Below are 13,566 nucleotides of genomic sequence, written 5' to 3'. Positions count from 1 at the left end.
AATAATTGTTTTTATATAAATTTAATCGATATTAGATCGTTTCGAACGATCACTTAACGTTCTCACTTAACGTTCAATATCTGCATTTACTAATTCGTATTATAGAACGAATGTGAATATCTAAATCTAATACGTCCAAAATCCGGAAGCTTTTATTGTATAAAATTACAATACAATTAGATATTATTTGATCAGAATCTAAATAGGAAATTTAATTCAGACCTGAATATATGTCCAATGCTAAATGTGAATTAATGAATACAATAAAAAACTTTTTTCATAAGTTGTGTGATTAAAATCAGTATTCATGCGACAAAATTTCTCTTAATTTTAAACATATCTGTACATTTAATTGCGTTGTACAGAAAGATTTTGCTAAAGTATCTAAAAATTTAAGTAGATATATAGATCTAAAAATAATTTTTTGGACTATCCAAATATTATGTAGATAATTCAAACAATGCTGCAATAAATTTTCTAAAAGATATTCTAGCAATCAATTTAAACATCATACACAATTATTTTGATAGTCTAACAAAATTATTTTCAGATTTGTATGAAATTAAATTTTTAGATATTTTAGCAAAATCATTCTTTGTATTTTTCCAAGAGATATATTCAGGAGAAAACAGATTTTCCAAAAAAAAATTCATAAGAAAATTATTTTTACATACAAAAATTATTTAGAAAGGCGTAAAAATTATGATGTTCAAATTATGATGAATATGTAAGTTTTCCAATAATGACGCATTATTAATAAATAACTGACTAAACAATTTTACTATCAACACAAAATTAACGTCAATGATAATTGCCTGTTTGATATTCGCGTAAATTACTCTTACAGTTCTTACCCGTATATAGTAGTATGTTTAAGTTTACGAATTACGTAATCACATATTTGTAGCAATCTCTTAAGCATTATCTCTTAAGCATTTACGTCTCAATTTATGTAAATAGTAATAATTTCAATACAAACGATACTTAAACATATCGAACTAAAATAAATTTAACTGAATTTAATAAGCAATAGGAAAATATGTACGTAAAAAAATCAAATGAGAAATGTCTGTAATATAAAGAAATATTTTCGCATCAAAAGTTGCAAAGTTGTTTCACAGAACGTAATTATATATTTTTTTCTTATAAATGTACGGGGGATATTTACATAACCATTACGTTACCAGCGTTCGTTGTTAATTGCTCAAGCATTATTTACGCTCATCATTAACCGTCCAATAAAATGATTGAGACTATCTCTCTTAAAACTACTTCTGTTCTACTTTGACTTTTAAATATCTCGGCGAAATAACATAAAATAAATATATATCGATCTTATTTTCCAAGTAATTGGAGAACTTACGTGGAACAACTTTCTAAGTTTTATAGTTAGTATTAAAAGCAAAATATATCAAATTAGTTTTGTAAAGTCATTTTGCAATCTATATTAAAATACATACATGTAAAATAAGTTTACCTCTTATATTTTGAGTTATACTACAACATAAAAGTTCATCGAACTTGAACAGATAATTGCGAACACTTCCGTAAAGATAAACAAAGTTAAAAAATCACATGCCATTACTCGATAGCTTAAGTGCATAATGTTGATTTTTCTTTATATATGTATATATGTAAGGAATATATGTAAGAAATATGCGTCAAGAAATTCAATTATTTAAATAAGAATACATTATATCATATATATTTATAATAATTATTATAAATATTCTGATGCATTTTCGACAAAGAATCTATTTTCCTTTATTTTGCATAGAGTCTATAAATAAAATTACGATATCAAATTTTTAAAATATTTGCACAAATGTTGAAGGTATAAGGAGATTTGTAAACATCTCAAGGCAGAACAGGTATATAATCACTCCAGTTAATAACAATCTTCTTAGAAAGACCCGTTGCTTTTCCTGTTGATTCCATATTGTCAATTGTAATTATGCAGGAAAGAAATAAATGGTGAAAGCTTTTCCCATGCGGGATATCTTGAACAAACATAGTCGAAGAATAACAGTTTGCATTGATAGTCTCACATAAAAAGGCATCGCAATATGTAAACAATATAAGAATAAAAATTGATCTGCAGGCGAAAGTATTTTCTAAATATCATAGAATAATTTTTATTCTCGACGCGTTGCGACGATGGAGAAACGATCATGTATGAGAGAAAATAGGCTCGTAAAAAGAAATCCCAATCAGAGAAATCAAACAGATTACTATAATATGCAGTATCGAAATAGTTGATAAAAAATATAAAATAACTAAATGTACTTGACTAAATCTTTTTTTTCATATAATTACGAATTTGCTTAGAATAAGTTTTTATATTTTATAGTTAATATTTAAAAGCAAATGTGTATCAAGTTAGTTTTAAAAAGTCCGTAATTTCCATTAAAATATGTATAAAATAAGTATATTTCTTATATTTTTAACTATCCTATGACATGAAAGTTTGTCAAACAGTTCGAATCGAGTTCGAACAGAAAACACTTTGTTTTTATTCACTTTGTACGAAACTGAAACTCTTCGCAAAAACAGTTACTATTTATTTTCTGTTTTCATCGTGTGATATTATTAGCGATCTATTTATTATTTAATTTGTCTTCAAGCAGCAATTCTCATAACGTTTACGGATTTTCTCGGAACTATCACATTTCATAAAGATGAGCAGTTATTTACTTACCCTCCATGACGAAGACAGTAGAGCCGACATCTCCTTCTTGTATAATTATCGAACCGGCTGGAAATGTAACAGGATACATGCAATCGACAATCTCCCGGATTTGCGTAAGTTCCAAATTTTTCATAAAATCGTTGTCCAGTATGGCAGTTTTGATCAGCTCGCGAGATCTTGAAGAAAAAAAGAAAATCGTTGTTAAATTTTTTTCTCTCTTTCTCTCTCTCTCTCATTTCTCCTCTCAGTTAATCTCTTTCGTATTAAAAGAAATAATATTCCTATAGAAAAGCGGAAGCATAAATAAATAATAACAAATATAATATTTTAAATGTATCTCAAAAATCTGTTTCAGAAACAGATTCTTTAACAAATTTAATTGTAACAAAAATTCTTAGGATGCAAAAGTCTAACAAAAGTATAATAATATAGCATTAAATTATTAATTACACAGAAAAAACCGGTTTTGTTGTAATATCTAAAAAAAAAGTAGATATATACAGATTTAAAAATAATTTTGTTGAATTATCAAAATAATTATGTAGGACATTCAAGCGCTAGAATGTCAAAACTTTTTGCAACATTGCTCATCATGCTTGAATTTCCATACATAATTATTTTAATTGGTTCAACAAAATTATTTTCAGATCCGTACCAATATAAATTTTAAACAATTTTAGCAAAATTGTTCTTGTGTAATCTCTAAAATGTAATACTAACTTCGATCTAAAAATATAAGTCAGTATTATAAAGAATACAATATAATGAAATTGATATCTTTGAATACTATAATTATTATTGAATATTGTAATTAAAGTTTGTTTGTAATCACAAAAAGAATTATTTAGGAGTGAAATTAACATGACACATTCTATTAATATAAAAAAAAAAATAACAATTCTAATTATTTACAATTTCTTATAAAAATAAAAAAGTTCCGCATTTTTTATACTAAAACCAAAATTAAAGCTATGGTATGCTAATTTTGATTTTTCTTTATAAAACTGCAGAACCTTTTTTATTATTGTAAGCATCTGTAGAGTTATAAAAACTGCTACTGGAACTGTCATTATTTTTTTTATATAATAAAATGCGTCTATATGGAATCATTCATGCGTAGTTACCACTTTCAGTAAAATTAATCGAACGGTTCTTTTGGAGCAGAATCTACATTAAATAAAATCTTTTTTCGACGAAACTATATGCTTTATTTAATTTCATTTTGAACTATAAACTACATAAATATGAAATATCTCATTTATACTCAAATGAGCATACATCTTTACAGTAATGATTTTCTGTGTTAAACATATCAAGATACCTATAAAATCAAAATACCTATAAAATCGAGATCAACTGTTACCGCGTTACCAGAATTGATATAAGATATAAATGCAGTAATGACAAAAAAGAGTACAAACGCACTCATCAAGAAAAATCGGAAGTTTGATGAATAAAATAGAAGTCATGGGACGTTCAAGGCATTTGCCGATCTACCTTTGCGGCTTGGTGAACTTCACCACCGGTTTCGTATCGCTTCTGAGAGGTTCGGCCGATATGGCTTGTCGCTTCAGTCTCTGATTAGAATCGATGGCAGTAGTCGCCAGGTTCAGCTCGACAATCTGCCGGAACTTATCGATCTCATTCTGAAGGTAACGGATCGTAGCGTCGCGTTCCTCGAGCGCCTTTTCAAGTATTTCGACGATCTCATCGCGACGTCGCAACGCCTCCGTACGTTCATACAGCAATCGCTTCAAGTCTCGTATCGAATCCATTCCCTTTGCTCTTCACCGTGCAAAATTCACGAATGGCACTCTTCCTCCCCGTCAAACAATGTCGCGCGCGATCCCGCGTGCCATACACTGCGAAAATGTCACGCTGCACTTTTATTGTTTCTTCAACGGACCTTTAGGTACAAGCGCGAGAACAAACGAGAGAATGCATGAGTGTGAGCAAAAGCTGCGCATAACAAAGATCGTAAAAATTCACGCACAAACGTATCTATGTATCTGACGATCTGATATTTCATCGAACCTTAAAAATCATAACAGAAATGATTTGTAAAAATATTGATCTAGTTCTGCAATTTAATTAGCAGTCCATTCCTGGATTTGAGATTGATAAAATTTGGATATAATCGATAAAGGATTTCGGCTTTTCTCTTTAAAAAAATTCTAAACTCTATCTATCTCACTTTAAAAAGAATTCTAACGTTTAAGTTTAAAAAATAAAAATACAAAGTGATATAAAATGCCAACTTTAAATACACACACACACACACACACACACACACACACATACTTTCGCCGTAATAGCATTTCTATTTCAGTTAAAATTGATTTGAGCCATAGTTTTCTATAAATCTCTGGAGGTATTACCTAAATCTCTTAAAAGAATGTAACATTAAAAAAAAAATTTTATTCTAAGATAAAAAGTCTTAGACAATTTTCGAATTTAAACAATTTTCCCATATTATATTTAATATAGATGTCATAAAAATCTGAATAGTTAAATAAAGAGTCGAGCGCAAAATTAAAGTTCCTGTCGAACATCGGAGACACGATTCCAAAAGCTAGCAAGATATATTTATTGCCTCAGTAATAAGCCAAAGTTAGAAGCACGTTCGGTTACATAAGACATTAGATACGGGCAAGCCTATATAAATAACAAAATGGATATTGTAAAAAAAACTTTCTGGAGAGAATAATGACTGCTAATATTATCTCGAGGAACAGGTCCGTACAATATAATTACATGTTGCTGTGCACAAGATTACGAATCACTTATACTCAAGGCGCTTTACAATAATATCATGATTGTAATAAAACGTGCTTGTAATATGAAAATATTAATGTATAAAAATATTCTCTATATCTTAGATAATCCTTCGATAGTATGTTGTCAAGAATTCTCAGATGCTATATTTAACTAACACGTTTGTAATTTGGATTGAGACATGAAGGAAATATTTTGTGGAAGCACTTTCCGCATTTTCTTAAAGAAACTTACTCATATTGCTCATTTTATTACATAATTAGAGAAGAAAATAAATAAAACAGATAAACATACAGATAAAAATTAATATACAAGTATATGAGTAAAGCAATAAAATCGCTGGAGATTGTATGATTAACAATTAAATATTTTATATCAGTATTCACATGAGTGTTGCACCAATCGATTTAATAATTGAACGTATACAGAGAATGATAATTAAAATTAATTATGACAGATAAAGCAATAAGAATGAATGAAACAAATATTCACCACTCACGGTCCGCTTCAATCAAAGCAATCAACGTTCATGACGTCCAAAAATGGCGAGTGCTATTACATATTCGTCACGATTGTTTTTTTTTTCCTTGCCACAGTGTTATCAAAAATATGTGGCGCACGAGTAAAGTTGGACTGTCGAAACTTATCGATATTTTCTAATAAAAAATAAGATACTACCCAATAGAAAATAAACGTAGATAATCCTGATTAGTAAATACGCCTCTAAGAAGAATCTCCGCTGATTCTTCTACACTTTATTAAGCATTGCTCAATTTGGAGCAGACTACCAGTATCTCGTTCAATCTCTCTTAATCAAGCCGTCGAGCTACAGCATCGCACGACACTCAAAGAACGATCAGTATTAACTCACTCGCGTGATCTCACGATCGCCAACTAAATTGAAAACTAAATGGACATTTTTTTTTTAATTATATGAATTGACACTAAAATAACTCGCACTCAAGTAAAGAGTTTGCTATAAATACTCAGAAATCCTATAGACATCTCGATGAAACCAAAAATTTTTTGAATGTCCAATTACGCCGATTAGATATCTAATCTTTACATTCACACTTTAAATCTTTCGATGGCATCACATGACGATTTCACGACGCAAAAAACGTTTCCATTGCACTATAAAAGTGCAGGATCGAGTTGTTGAGAAAAAGGTAAAGAACTTAGATCGACGAGAGCGCAATTAACTTCCTCGAGTTAAAGATTGTTTTCTTTTACAGGCTCCATAAATGTTAATGGAATCCTAGTTAACTTCGACCGTTGCTTATGGGGGTGTAATTTATAAAAAAAAATCAATCCTAACGGTATGCCGCTGACGTCTGTTAGCGATTCAGCCGCTTTAAGCAGGAAATCGTACAAACTTCATCGAGTTCAATTTTCCATTGGATAAGTGCGAGAAAGAACAGGGGAAATCTTTTTGTTTTCGACGCCGAATGCCAGATTTCCTTTTGCGAGAAATAAACGCGAAGATTATCGGCACGACGTCGAAATTTGAACTTATCAAGATTAATACCAATTTCAATTACCCGATATTAATACCGCGATTCGAATTTCGGACTTGTGATGTCGAATTGGCGATTTACAAATCGGGCGCGATCGCGCGTAAAAATGGATCTGTCGGAAAGTCTGCCGCGGCCTGTTGCTTCCCGAAGTGACACGATCGAACTGATGATTGGTAAGCGTAAAAAGCGCACTAGGGCCACGCGTTTACACGCGCATAGTGCGTAACTGAGGAAACAAGCCGCTCCGGCCGTTCGCGCGTCAGACGGGGCGGCAACGACTAACGATCGTGTAGTAAGCGCGCCAGCTATTTTTACGTTTTAATCGCGACTCTTGCGACTTCCTCCAAACGCTCGTTCTCCCGTCATGCGCCCGTCATCATCACGTTCACGCGAGGCCGCTTCGACAGCCAATTAAAAAAAAAGCAGCTCCTCCTTTCACTGTCATTTTGGCCCTCCGACGGCCCCGACCGCCCCTGACCGTTACCGGTACGTGCCGGTCTATGCCCACGAAATACGTGCGATCGCGATTGTTGAACGCTGACAATGGCGTAAGGGAAAATTGGGGTTCATCGATATTGTTATTTATGAGCGATTTGAAAATTAATTTTTATACCTGTAGATATCTGTAGATTTGATTACTTAATTCGTTTAACATTGACCCTTCGTTAACACTTAAAACGCGATATTATGGGAACGACACACTTCGGTGTATGATAATATCCGGTTGCTTAGAATTTTCGTAAAAATAAATAAAGTGTAGGAAATGTTTTTCCAATCGAAACACACCTCAATGAACAGAAATTCCTGAACAAATTATGTACTGAACAAATGTATGTATCTTTGCTAATAAAAAAGTTACAAATGTTAGAAAAGAGCATGTTGGAAAAAGGAGAAGATGACACGTTGTATAAGACTAAAAGAGTTACGGGTTAAGATTGATAATATGATATTTGTCTTATTATGTCTTCACATTCCATATAATCCATATCTGCATCTTCATAGAACACTATAGATAAGAATATCAGATAAAGTAGACAAGTAAGTGAGATTTCGCTTGTTTAGAAAAATATAGAGGCTCCATTATACGTGAGAAAAAATTATCTTTGCTTTGATGAAGGCACATCCTACCGGAGAAACTTTTCCAAGACTCAAGTTAACTTTGGAAAATAAAGGCAAGTATTTAACTTGCTACGCCACTGTTGGTTGCGCGTGTACGCTTTGTCAGTCTACTCTTTGCGTTGGCGAATGCCTCGAGCGATTTATGCCTTGTATCCGATGCGCCCTACATACAAAACCGGCCTTTAGCCGGTTGCGGCCCTGACGGCTTCCTTGACTTTGGCACGTTGTAACCACCAAGAAAAAAGGACTCTCTTTCTCTCTCTCTCTCTCTCTCTCTCTCACACACACACACACACACACACACACACACACACACACACGACATACAAGGAAAAACGCTCAGCTCTGTACATAGCACGTGTCCTCGCTGACTGACATGTTTCACCTATCGCTAATTTACAAATTACTTAGCCTAGGTTTATTGTAAAAGATGCGAATAAATCTTGTATACTATGGAGTAGAACAAGTTACAGAATCGTTTCTCTAACGAGACCGTCGATCCCGTAAATCTTGCGAATAAAACTGACTGACGATATATCTAGATGTAGATGTATGTCATCGCAGAATTGTAAAAATAACATATAACGATTTTACGTAATCAATATGAATTCGCACGTGTCGTACGATGCGTCACGCGTAATGTTATCGTACACGTTGGGCGAATAAGAATTACATATAATAAGTATTAGTAGTAAAATATCGGAAGAAAATATTGATGTTGAATTATTACGTTTAACAGAATATTCTGTCGATCTATAAATATTTCAGAAAAATTGTGCACAAATCGATATATTAATCTGAACAAAAGAAAAGTTGATGGGAACGTTTAAAAAAATAACTGCCTGTTGATGATAACATCTGTGACTGTGTTAAAACTCTCTCGCTATCAAAATATTAAAAATAATTGCAGATTTTAGTTGTCTAGTTATCAGTGAAAAGATTAATTTCAATATAAGCTCGTGTAATCAATCAAAACAGTGACAGACGCAATAAAAATTCTTATATCATTCCCCAATATATTAGGTTGAGTAAAAAGTCATCGCGTATTTTTTAGCTCAAAGTTGTATATACAATATCTTCGTCAATAATGAATGAAATTCAAATTTAAAAAAAGGGTTTTAAAGCTTGAAATCTCTACTTTTAAAAGCTTATCACATTTTTTAAGTTTATATGAGTTTGATAATTTTTACATACCAAAAACTACGAGCTGAAAAAGACGAAAAATTTTCTTCTCACTTTGTGGATTTGTAACGTGTCCAAAACGAATTTGAGAAAATTTTCGATTACCTATCGTGAAAGCTTGATACTTTCCCTACAAAATCGTTTTTTTTTAATATTCCTACGACTTTTGATTACTGAGTTATCGCGGATTAAATAAAAGAATTATTTTGACTTTAATTGCTCATAACTCCATTAAAAATTGTCGTATCGTATAATTTAAAAAAGAGATTTTTAAAGCTGAAACTTTACTCTATTAAGATATATTTATATTGTTGGTAAGAAAGTAATTGCGGTTTTTACTGATAGATGTCTTTTAAAAAAACGCGATGACTTTTAACTTAACCTAATATAATAAATGTTTTAACAAAAACGCACCTGTATGTATAATTAACTGCAATTGTAATTAGAAACGCGATTCAACCTAGAAATCAATGCCATGAAATAATTATAGGCTAAAAGTCTGCTTATAGATTTATCGTCACGTTATAAAGCAAAAACAAATTTTACGTTTCATAGAATTTTATTTTTCATAGAATTAATCGCGCGATAAATGTATTTCAAATGGCTGATTAGATCATCTGTGAAGAATCACTAATATTGAACAGAATAAAAAAAATACAATACTATTTTATAAGACCCGGTTTATCAAATAACGTAATTAACCAACACGAAGTAATAAGCGCGAATTATTAGTATCTTCAACGCGTATTCTTTCACAAAGATACACGTGTGCGATTAAAGAGACCTTGCCTAGCTTTCGACAGTATTTACAATCAACGAGGTGACGCATAATGCTCATTTCGCACAATGTATAATAGCGGAGCTATTTAAAAAAATACTAGTGTATACATTCCGCAAAAATCGAATCATTAAATTCCCAATCTCAGAATAAATATACAATGTTCTTTTTCATCGCAAAATTAAGCTACTATTCACAGTCCGTTCTCATTTCAAGACCGTCTATAAATAGTATCTTAATAATCAGTTCTAATATATACGCTTCTCTGATTAGTTCATGACATCTTAAGACTCTTTTAAATATAAGATCTGACTATAAATGCTGGTCTCGAAATTGACGACATGAAAATTCATCGGAGAATTTCTTCTCGAGAAATAGTACAGATCGCGTAAGAGAGGCTTAATCCTTCGTGTACACAGGAATCGAGCCTATTAACGGACATTTGAATTATTTAAGTCGCGTACATCGAATTCTCGAAAGCCTTCGCGCGATTCTATTTCGCAATCATTATTCTATATGTACACTGTCTATGCAAAATCTTTAGGTAGGACAATACTACATACAATCGGTACTCGAATCTCTATGCGAGATTCTACGATATTAAGAGCGCTTCGTACGAGACATGTTTACTTACAACAAATAAGTAGTGTCCTATATACTGTCCACATCATTACGCATCTCTATAAATAAAATTATATTTTTACATATAAAAGAGATGATAAAGATAAACTTGTATATTTTAAAATAGGCGTATAAATAAAGTTTTTTATATTTTTAGAATAAAACACGAAATTCTACTAAACACACACAAATTATATATATGAATGTTTATAGACAAAAAATTTTACACAAATTTTGAAATATTATTATTCGATTATAGAAAAAGCAAAATGCGAAAAGCAATTTCGCGAAAATTTCTGTAAAAATTTAAGTAGACCCAGATCTGAAAATAATTTTATCGAACTATGTAAAATAATTAGAAAACTAATAATTAGAAGCATAATAAACAACGGATGAATACGAATTGAGCGTCCTATATAATAATTTCGATGATTTTAATAAAATTTATTTTCAGATCTGTATATCCAGATCTAAATTTTTAAATATTTCAGCAAAACCTTTCTTTTCGGCAAAATTGAATGATCGCCTGTCAGAATTGATAGCGTTAGATAATAGTCCACGTGTAATGGAACATATAATATAGTAAGTGCATTTATAACATATATAGATGCAAATTATACAATAAGTAAAATTCCTCTACTGATAATAATTATACAAACGTAACACGAAAACAAAAGCACTGCTCCATATTGAGATATATGTATAAGTAATATTTACGGAGCATTTAACACACACGTATATACATATATTTATTAAATGTGCATGAATATGAATAGAATGTGCGTAAGATGAATTACATTGTACCGGATATAAGAAAGAGGTTTACGAAGGAATGCCGAGATCACATAAAGGGAACAAGTGCTAGATTTGTAGCCGGTTCGTTAGCGTGATGTATAACGGAATGGAATATACTATGTAGCTTTTAGGCCTACCCAGATGCGAATTCTGGGATGATCTCGCGGAATGCCAGACCAGTCTCAATTGTTGGGAGCACCAACCGATGGATGATCTTATAGCCGGTTGAACGGCTCGCGTGAAATGCTCGGGATCAAAACGAGCAGAAAAACGTTGACTATAATTTACATCGTCGAACTCTCACAAATATATCACGATACAAGATGTGAACTACAATTCTCTGAAGCGAAAAAGTTTTAAACCGCTTTTTATGATTATTTCACAAATCACGGCTATTAAATCCACTTTTTCTCACGCAAGGAATAAAATATATTAAATGTTAATTTTAATATAATTATATATACAGCCTTCGCCAAAAATATTAAGCACTTACGTTTTTTATTCATCTGGAATTATTTTATCTGCATTGTTTTCCTGTTGGGTTACTGGCACTATACATAAATTTAAAGGATTCTTGAAACGAAGGATAATTTATAGCAAATAATTTTTGAGAAAAAAAAAAAACCTAAAACTTTAAATAATAATTAATAAAATGCCTAATATATTTTTGGCCAAAAATATTATTTTCCACTTATTGGAAAAATTTCTTAATTTTATTGTTGTTTATTATTTTATTTATGTGTTTATTTTATTACCAATTCTTTTCCCAAACTCATTATAATAATTAAGAAGATACGTCTAATCGCTTCAGTAGCAGCGAGTATGCGTTTTGACGTATATTCCATTCCGACAAAGGGTTCACACAAAGATCATTAAACTTTCTAAACGTGAAAAAAGATAAGACAGACTGTACTGATTTAAAACGCATGAAAACTAGGTCGCTTTAATCGCGGCCTAAGCGTAACCGAAGTTGAAACTATGGGCGTCACATTCGTTTAGGAACAAGGCAGCGGCAAGAATAGGTATTGAATAAATCATCGGAGAGAGCGTCGTCCGATTTCCGGATGTAACTCGAGGCGCGTTCGAAGCACGCGAGAATCGCGTCTGTAAATCAAGACTCAGACTGCATGTCAAATCACTCCGTTCACGCGTGGTTAAGCGCTATCAAATAAACTCATCGATAAGACAGGTCGAGTAACGAAAGCATCGGTTATTTTTGTAACCGCGATGATACGCCGCTGATAACCGTGAATACACTACGTTTACGCAAGGTCCAGGCTCATTGTCTGACTCACAATCAGAGTTCGACGCTCCCAAGAAGCTTAGAGTATCGATCCTTCGTGATCTGTCGGCGTTATTGCGACAGAGAAGTTCATCAGTGCAATTTATATACGCGTTTTATTTATTACATAGTTATTGCACGCTTTATATCCGTACATATTATATATCTATTTCATTTAGCCCCTTTTCTTAATGTGAGTTAACAAAATTTATTTCTAGAAAGGATAGATATTTTAAGTAAATTAAAAAGATTATTTTCGATTTTTGGATATAAATTACATTTTTATTTTTAAATTAGGTATACTCATAAATATATATTTTTAATTTAATGCATCCTTAAAAAGGATATATAGTCTCTGCAAAAAATGAATGGAATCGGCAATTTATACTTTCTGTATAAAAATGAATGTTAACATCATATGAATTTATTCAAAAAGTCAATATTTATATTAATAATATAATTTTAAGTTAAATAAAAATGTTGTAATTTTTATTTTAATTATCTTTTAAAATTGTATCTATTTTGTATTGAAATAAGTTTTTATCTAAATCATCTTCAAACTTTTTGTATTATTTTCAAATATATATTTTAGATTATTTTCCGAAGTAAAAAAATTGCTAAAAGGAATTTGCTAAAAGGAATTGCTGCAGGATTTTTCAACGATAACGAACTACTATTAACAACTAAAAGTGTACTGACCTTTATAGAAAAAAATTCATCATTTTCATAAGAAAAAACGAAATTACTTTCCGAACAACCTTAAAATCTTAGATCTCTTCCTTATTTCTCCTTAAGACTCCGGATGCAC

At 31.4% G+C, this 13,566-nt stretch overlaps 1 protein-coding gene across 1 annotated transcript in view; it reads right to left on the bottom strand.

Annotated features, from left to right (window-relative positions):
• The window catches only part of LOC108756294 (cGMP-dependent protein kinase, isozyme 2 forms cD5/T2), a 46,622-nt gene that overhangs the window by 18,145 nt on the left and 14,911 nt on the right, over positions 1 to 13,566 (bottom strand). Inside the window, exon 2 of the mRNA XM_018499997.1 lies at positions 2,699 to 2,865. Coding sequence (XP_018355499.1) covers positions 2,699 to 2,865 — 167 coding nt within the window. The remainder of the gene's footprint in view (positions 1 to 2,698; positions 2,866 to 13,566) is intronic.

Source organism: Trachymyrmex septentrionalis, unplaced genomic scaffold, assembly GCF_001594115.1.
Source record: "Trachymyrmex septentrionalis isolate Tsep2-gDNA-1 unplaced genomic scaffold, Tsep1.0 scaffold97, whole genome shotgun sequence".
NCBI classification, from domain to species: domain Eukaryota; kingdom Metazoa; phylum Arthropoda; class Insecta; order Hymenoptera; family Formicidae; genus Trachymyrmex; species Trachymyrmex septentrionalis.
This window is presented reverse-complemented; position numbering and strand designations above follow the sequence as displayed.